At 43.0% G+C, this 9,267-nt stretch overlaps 1 protein-coding gene across 2 annotated transcripts in view; it reads left to right on the forward strand.

Annotated features, from left to right (window-relative positions):
- Window positions 1–9,267, forward strand: part of LOC106571582 (MAM domain-containing glycosylphosphatidylinositol anchor protein 2) — a 419,589-nt gene that overhangs the window by 114,771 nt on the left and 295,551 nt on the right. For both annotated transcript variants that reach the window (XM_014144813.2, XM_014144816.2), the window contains exon 2: window positions 3,602–3,741. In XM_014144813.2, coding sequence (XP_014000288.1) covers window positions 3,602–3,741 — 140 coding nt within the window. The remainder of the gene's footprint in view (window positions 1–3,601; window positions 3,742–9,267) is intronic.

Below are 9,267 nucleotides of genomic sequence, written 5' to 3' on the forward strand. Positions count from 1 at the left end.
TCTTGTCAGTCTCCCACCTGCCACCGCGACAACTGGCCCCGAACCCAACCGCAGTCCTGCAATGTTATTGTAGGTGTATGTAACGCAGCTCGCTTTGCAGCCCGGTCCCAGCAATATTGTCAACCTAGTCAAGATCAAAATGTGCAAAAATAGCCTAAGAAAACAAATACAACAGATTCTCATTTGGCCCGTTATGCTATTGGTATTATTGGGCTATATCAGCCAATAGGGTAGACGTAGTTTGAAAGAGAGTAGAGTTGGGGCGAAATATACGAGAGTGGACACTTACTTGACTTGAGCTACATTTTGCATAACTTTTAGGAGCGGGATGATAGGCCTACATGTGTTGTACATATTTTCAGTCAATGTCGGAGTCTGAACATAAATACTTCCAGACAATGTCAGGTCTAAACTATTGAAAATCATATTTAGGAAGTTCAAGGTAACTGCGCCGTGTTTCTCCGCCCATATAGCCTAGTCTACAGGCTATTTGATTGAGACCACACAGATTCACTTGATCTCGCAGGCACAACAAAAGAGAATAAAGGTAGCCTACTGAATGTAAATCAGCAAGAATTAGGCTATTAGAGTTTATGACTATTGCGACAGAGGAGCTTTTAATAAAATACATAAAGCATAGCCTGCAAAATAGAAAGACAACCGTTTTGAAATAATCTTGTATAATTTAGGAGCCAGACAATTTGCAGGCAGACACAAATAACTGTGTTATCAACATTTATTTCCAGTCAATGTCGGAGCCTAAACTAATACCCTATCATATTTAGGAAGTTAATTCCCATGGAAAGACAACTACGGGTGCTTCTCCGCCCATGCATATAGCCTACATGCTATTTAATTGAGACAACACATAAGCACATTTGATCTTGCAAGCCCAACACAAGAGTAGAGGTCGGCTACTGAGTAGAGGTAGGCTACTACTTGTCCTATGAAAGTTTGTGAATAGTGCAACGGAGAGGTGCTTTTCATACAATATATAACACATACAAAACAGAAAGACAACCGTTCGAAATAACAACAAATATATATTTTCATCCCAAAGTTCATCCTGCTCCAGCCCGCATCATGAAAAATGCTGACCAAGCCACAATGCTCTCTGTCGGGGCCCGCGGGAGGGAATGCAGCTCTCTAACACACATCTTACCCTAAATACTACAACAGCTAGCCTAAATTTCACTGGTACTCGATCTACCCTGCATAGGTCACTGTACATGTATAGTTAGTCTACCCTACATATCTCAGAGCCCAAAAGATTAGTTAGGTCAGGTTGTGACATCACAACATTGGAGAGAGAGCGAGAGGCACTCAATGTAGTGCCCTACATAAGTGTCAAGTGTGCTGTGTGTGCACATGGGAGCAGTGAGCAATTGATTGGTGCATGTGTGCTTGCATCTGCGCACTTGTGTGTGTGCATAAGCTTTTTATTTGTTCATGTGCTTCATATTTTTGTGTGTGCGGCTGTGTGCACGTGGGGGCGCGTGCGCGTATGGGTGCTCTTACTGCATCTCTGAGGATCATTCATTACGGTTGTTTCTCCAGTTTCCTCCTCTGCTGCTCTGTGCTGGTCTCAGGACTGATAGCATGTTGTAGAGATACTGGCTTATTGGAGTAAATTACATTAGCACCGTGTTGCCTTGCGCCCTAGGGTCTTATCCTAAACCTCCTTTGTTTTAAGTGGCAGCCGTGTGTGAAGCTTTTCTCGCTTTCAATCCTCTTTCCCCCCTCTGGAATGCACTGCTGGCGGATTTATCCCCAAATGGCAAGACCCACTGCAGGCTCTGTCCATGTGGATGACTAGTTAGCAATTGTTGTTGGCGTCAGTCTCGGTGTTAATCAGTCTACGTAGCAGTTTGCGTGCTAAATGCTATTTAAGGGCGTTACGCTAACAAGCTGAGTAAAGTACAAACAGTGAACAGTCACAGTGGTGCAGTAAGAGGTGGGCGTGTGATTAGCGTCTCGGGTTAGCGTGTGCAGATGCACTGTGTCTGGGAGTCCAAATGCAGCCTACAGGAGGATTGTTGCGACACACGCATGCACACAGACGTGCACACACACACGCAAACACACAAACACATATAAACACACACATGCACATATATACACACACACACATAATCGCTAGGCTTATTAGCGTGTTGTGAGACCAGAAAGATCTGGGGACGATCTGGATCTCTGCTTCAGGGTGTGAGTCTACTGAGTGTTTTGGAACAGGACACCACACTGATACGGTGAAAGGGACTGTATGTTCCCATCTGATTTTACTACATTTTCCCTTTACCCCAAGTTTTGTTCACTGCTCATGCCCTGAAGCGACTAATGACGAGACTCCTTTTACCCAAACTGCACAGATTTGAGTTCAGTTTACCTTCCACGGTCCAACCTAAACCATTCGAGGGAGAAACTAATTCACAGACCTATGATCAGCCTCTAGGGGTCAAATTAATCCGATCCCATCGTACACGGCCCAGTGGACCTAGCGTGCATCCCCAGGCTCACCTTCCGTCTCTCCTTTGCTGAGGTAGAGGAGACATGGACTATTGACCTGATCTGGCCGCCACCCCTGCCTCTCTGCCCATGATCCCACTGGGCCTCTCTTCTCTCTCTCTCCCTCCCTCTCTCTCTCTCTACACAGGGGTGAACCGCAGGCAGCATCAGTCCTCATAAATATCAGCATGGTCAGCCGAGCGTAAGGAATAGAGAGAAAAACATCACACACCTGTGCTGTAATTACATGGGGATGGACGCGCTGTAGAGTAGTGGAGTTACAACTGGCTGTGCAGGACCTACTGGAGAGAGAGGGATTGCACAGGTTATTTCTCCCAAAAACCTTGTTACAAATGATTTATGTTATTTCTCTGGACAACTCACTAGAACAGTTTGAGAAATATGGTTCTTTTACGCACAGAGATTTGATCACAAAACTTTTTTTTCATTTTCTTTTTTTGTTGTTGTCATTGCTAGATTGTTGGGTTTAGAGGTTTGTTTGTAGATGTTTTGATGTTTAATGAGGAGACAGACTACCTGCAATGCTATCAAATAAAGATGAATAGGCATGTTGAGTGTTGACGGGATACATGTTACCTGTAGATGCTGTTCAATTGAACCATAATCCCCCCCAAAAAAAGCTAAACCCGTGACTGTGGAAAATCAGGCCCCAGACCCCACAGATATTGGATCGTGTGTATCATAACAAGGTCATCACGGGGCCAAGCTGGGTGATCATTTTATCAAACAGACAGAAATCAATGGGGGAAGTGTGTGTGTTTGCGCGTGCGTGTTCCTCCTCAGCGCCACTCCCTTGACTCTGTTAAAACTGATTACCTGTCCCTCGGAGTCCATCCAGATAGCATCTAGATCGATTCAGATTTCTCCACGTTTGGAAAGTCGAAGAGAGAGAAGGACCATGGGAAACATATACACCAAGATAAAAAGCTTAGGGGAAGTGCATAGAATGAAAAAAATGTTGTTTCTTCACTCATTTCTTCACACAGTTTCTTTCCCCAGCAAATTGTGTGAGTTAATTTCTTTGACTTTGTGCTTGTAATGATTAGGATGTACTAACTGTTCTGTTTGTCCTCTACAGCACCCCCTACGGTCCGCATCGTGCACTCGGGCCACGCGTGTAATGTGGAGGAAGAACGTCACACAGAGAGGGTGTACACCATCCGGGAGGGAGAGACCCTGGAACTCACCTGTCTGGTCACAGGACACCCACGGCCACAGGTCAGTCCACCGGCCAATCACTCTGTACAGCCAATCAGGACACTAACTTATCACTCCACCCACCACTCTCTTTCTGAACTATGAAAACTTTGGAACCAGTTCAGAAGATATGTGCCATTTAAGATTAGGGAGGATAATTTGTTTTATTTATATGAGCATATCGTTATTTCTATTACAGCATATTGGATGACTGTCATTCATATTCCATTCACCCAGCTCAATGTAACATTGATCGGTTTAGGCTACTACATGATACTCAAATTTGCCTTATACGCATCATGAGGTTGCTGCAACCTAGCATACAAATCAAAGTTTATAATGTAGGTGCACAGGTCGAGAGACAAATTGGAGTAATCAATACGGCAGAAAGTGTCACATTCAATACCGCCTTGCATACTCTTGCCTGCATCTAGCTGATCTGAAGTGTAGTCATTAGTCCAAACACCCACCACTCTCTAAAACGAGAGTTTCTATTGGTCAAATTGAGGTAGGTCCAATAGAAACGTTTTGGAACAGAATCGTCAGAATGAATATACCCCTGATCACCCGCACACACAGTGCACTTTCATAGCAGCCTCTCACTTTGCTCATTGTATGACACCTTCTTGCATCTATGCTCTCTCTTCTTCTTACCTTGTCCCTTCACTTGTGGACTTCAGTGCACAACACAACAGCTGTCTGTGACCAGGTGCAAAAACCTCTTCAAGCCAAACCTTCATACCATAACCGCTAACATTAAACAGCCTGCGTCATTGTCACCATATTAACATTATAGAAAACAAACTATAACTAACGCGTTAGTAAACCCACAATTCAATTAATGTGTACAATCATGCAGTGTACAATGCTAGCAGAAACACCAGCGGGCCCTGGTGGCAATATATTCATTAAACTGAAAGCTTACCTTGACTTGGAAGAGTTGCAGTGTTGGGTAGCCTTAGCCAGCTAGCTAACATAAATAGCATTCCTCTCTGTTTGAGTCAAGTTGTTGAGTAGTCTGAATTAGCCACATTAGCTAAGTAAATGAAAGAAAAAGCTACTTCTCTCTATCTATCTATCTTTCTTTCTCTCTCTTTCTCTCTCCCCCCTGCTGCTTCTTCCTACATTTTGAATAAATGAATTTGTTCAAAACTGTTCAACTATTGTCTTTCTCTCTCTTTGAGTCAACTACTCACCACACTTTTTGCACAACAGTGCTAGCTAGCTGTAGCTTACGCTTTCAGTATTAGATTCATTCTCTGATCCTTTGATTGGATGGACCACATATCAGTTCAATACGGCAAGAGCTCTGATAGGTTGGAGGACGTCCTCCGGAAGTCCTCATAATTACTCTGTAAGTCTATAGAAGGGGGTGAGAACCATGAGTTTTATTTAAAAAGGATAACTTTTTCACACTAGCAATTTTTGAAAATTCACTGCATAGAATGGTCCTCGCCTTCCTCCTCTAAAGAGCCTCCACTGGTATCAGCACCACAGAGCTCTCACTCCACATGTCTCCCCACTAAACCGGCTTATAAAATTAATCCGTCAATTATTGTTGCTCCGTATTGTACTGTGCACCTGCAAATTCCTAATTAAAAGCTGGCAGATCTAATGAGAAGTGTGAAGACAAAACAGCAACCGCGTCTGCCAACTCAACATTGCAACGCAAGTAAGTAAATAAATAACTAAAAACAGGAAACAACACTGCTGTGTGATATGAATGCAGAGTAAATAGGGTTGAGCGAGCAGAATGGGTCCTCAGCATCCTAACAAGGAGATTTTTTTATCCATGCTCTCTGCGATTCCAACCAATTAAAGTTTTGAGCTTTTGACATCTTCAATCACATGCTTATTCCCACCTGTGATGAGACATCAAGGGCTCATTCAGATAGTAAGATATAAGTATGTAGAACAGACACGATTCTCTGTCATGTAAAACATGAATCATGCCAGCTCTGCAATGACGAAGCGATCAATTCAGACACAAATAAATGAATAAATACTTCATGTCCATCAATTAAGAAGTACTTCGTGTCCAGCACTGTATTCATTTGCTTGATTAGACAAATTCAATGTGTATCTGGGGATGGGATCGACTTCCATTTACAGCAATTCATATTTAGTTCCCATTTGATCGATATATTTACGATTCTTTTGTACACGTCCTGTCCTGTTGATGCGGATGCAGAGAAGGCTATTGCTTTTTATATTCCCTTTGAAAAGGTGAAGGACACTTAAATTAGTGAGACACTCGACACGCGATTCATCTTCTGCTCTCATCCGTGGCGACAACTTGTTCTTTCCACCGTCTTGACTTCCATACTCTTAATTCATTTTGGGGGGAAAAAGTGAGAGTGAGAGAGAGAGAGAGAGAGAGAGAGAGAGAGAGAGAGAGAGATTACAACAGAGGAGAGAGAAAGATAAAGAGAGAGAGAGAGATCAAAGGGCTACATGGCAGTAGCAGGAGAGGCAGGATTTCCTTTGAAAGCGAGTCATTATGAGCCCCAGTCAGATCCCATGGCATGGGAGGAACAGGGCTGTCATTCTGGGCTTAGGGATGGAGCAGCCTGGGTCTCTGGTGGTTCTGGTGTGAGTGAAGGGGGTTGTCGGGACTCATGCTACAAAGTAGATGGGAAGAATAGGGGGTTATTTGGGGGTAGTCTGTACTAGTGTACTAGTCCCGAGGCTGTTGGTAAAACATAAGGGATGTCAGTCCTCATCATGGATAGTTGTAAGTGAATAATAACAATTCATCTTTCCATTAGAATGGAAAATTTATCGTCTGAGCGTGTTCATAATCTTAGCCCCGGGGTGGCTTTGTTTTTCCCCTCCTTCTTCTTCTCCTCCTCCTTAAAGCTCTGTCATTTCTTCTTCTGCATGCTAATTTGACTTAACTTGTTCCTCCTCCAAGAGAGGAGCAGATCCGTAGCCCTGAGTAGGCCACTATTCTAACCAAAGGTAATATGTAGTTTTTAGACACGAAAGAAAAGATATCGTTTTGATTTGGAGGAACCTTCCTGCTGTATTTTTTAATTGCATGGGTTGGGTTGAAAGCAAAACGAAGATCTGAAAGGAAAGTGGACAAGAAAGTATTCATCTATTCTTATTGAAGTTGGCTGTGTTATGAAAAGCAACTTATAGTTAACTCACATACTACCTATAAGGTAACACTTTACTTGACATCTAGCGTCAACACGTTATGACACGGTCATAACCATGTCATAATATGTCATAGCAGTTGACATACCTTGTCATAACCTGTCAAAAATGTGGTCATAACACTGTGATGACACATATATTTAGACCTGTTGTGACATACAGTATATTGCGTTATTTTATGTCTGGATATGACACCTACATAAGTGTCAAAACCTACCACACAAGGCAAAACATTCCGTTATACACCATAGCCTAGTTGTCAACAGTATGTTTACGTTATATAACATTTTCTGAAATTGACCATATTCAATTATCATTGTAATTGCGCAAACATTGATGTCAGACATGCACCAACCCCAATGCTCTGTTGCTGATGACTGGGATGAATGCAGGAGCAGGACAAGACACCCACTTTTTGACTGATGACTGACATAAGGACATGTACGTGATAGGCCTATCTGACATATATGATTCTGATGGTTATAATGCTTCTTGACAGTGTCATAATGTGTATTTTCTTAGTCCAAGTAAAGTGGCACAGGATGGTCATAACGCTTCTTGACTGTGTCATAAAGTGTATTTTCTACAAGTTCTTGAAAAGATGCTGAAAAAGACATGGCTGTAAAGAATTCATTACAACAACAACAAAGGATTTAAGAAACAAACTTTCAAACAAAAAGAAACGTGTTGGCAGGAAAAAATACAATTGAATAAAGTGGTAGGTGTCATAACCTGCCATACAATAACACAATGCATTGTATGTCACAACAGGTGTAAATATATGGGTCAAGAAAATGTTAGGACTATATTATTACAGGTTATGACAAGTTATGTCAGCTGTTATGACATATTATGACACGGTCACACACCGTGTCATAACATGTTATGAAGCTTGGTGTCAAGTAAAGTGTCACCAAATAAAAGTCTACGTGGAATTGAACCCACAACTACTACTATCCACCAAGCCACTGATCCCTATGGACCTCACTTGACATTGAAGTCTAATCGTCATTGCGACATTGTGCCATTGAAGGTCATCTCTATAAAGTCATGTCACAATTCCTGCACTACTTTATTATAAGCATACACACAAAGATGACATGTCCTCATTACCAGACAGACCTTGTGTTTCTCCGTCAGTAAGAACTACCAGTTCCCTGAGTAATACCTTTACTCAGACTGAGACTTGTGCGGGCCAGTATCACACAAAGCGAATGGCCAACTGCGTACTAAACTGGGCCGTCGTTGACAATTTTCACCAGCGATGAATTATTTTAATGTCTGTCAAGAAGCAACTCTCTCTAAATTACCCACAAACCCCTCAGGCCCTCCCACTGATGGAGGCTTTGGCTCTAGTCCAACCAGGCGGCCGCTTTCTCTCAGCATGGCGCTCTCTGTCCCATGCCACACAGACACACACACAGAAACACACAGAAACACATACACACACACTGCTAACCTCACGACATTGACACACCTCAGCCTCCTATTATGGGATGCCTGTCAAGTTTGGACCTGTTGGCAGGCAGGAGCATCGCTAGGGAAGGTTCCCATGGAGGGGTCAAAAGGTCATGGGAAGGGCTTGTGAGTCAGGGCTCTAGGAGGAAAGAGATAGCGATATGCGGTGTGAAGCTGGAGGTGTTGATTAAAATCTCAGGGGAGGCCAGGGACACTGACTGACTGTCTCTCTCTCTCTCTCTCTCTGTTTCTTTCACTCTTTTCCTCTCTGTTTCTTTCACCCTTTTCCTCTCTCTCTCTGTTTCTTTCACCCTTTTCCTCTCTCTCTCTCTCTCTCTCTGTTTCTTTCACCCTTTTCCTCTCTCTCTCTGTTTCTTTCACCCTTTTCCTCTCTCTCTCTTTCTTTCACCCTTTCCTCTCTCTCTCTCTCTGTTTCTTTCACCCTTTTCCTCTCTCTCTCTCTTTCTGTTTCTTTTCACCCTTTTCCTCTCTCTCTCTCTCTGTTTCTTTCACCCTTTTCCTCTCTCTCTCTCTCTCTCTCTCTCTCTCTCTCTCTCTCTGTTTCTTTCACCCCTTTCCTCTCTCTCTGTTTCTTTCACCCTTTTCCTCTCTCTCTCTTTCTTTCACCCTTTTCCTCTCTCTCTCTCTGTTTCTTTCACCCTTTTCCTCTCTCTCTCTCTTTCTGTTTCTTTTCACCCTTTTCCTCTCTCTCTCTCCGTTTCTTTCACCCTTTTCCTCTCTCTCTCTCTCTCTCTCTCTCTCTCTCTGTTTCTTTCACCCTTTTCCTCTCTCTCTCTCTCTCTCTCTGTTTCTTTCACCCTTTTCCTCTCTCTCTGTTTCTTTCACCCTTTTCCTCTCTCTCTGTTTCTTTCACCCTTTTCCTCTCTCTCTGTTTCTTTCACCCTTTTCCTCTCTCTCTCTCTGTTT

Source organism: Salmo salar, chromosome ssa15, assembly GCF_905237065.1.
Source record: "Salmo salar chromosome ssa15, Ssal_v3.1, whole genome shotgun sequence".
NCBI lineage: Eukaryota > Metazoa > Chordata > Actinopteri > Salmoniformes > Salmonidae > Salmo > Salmo salar.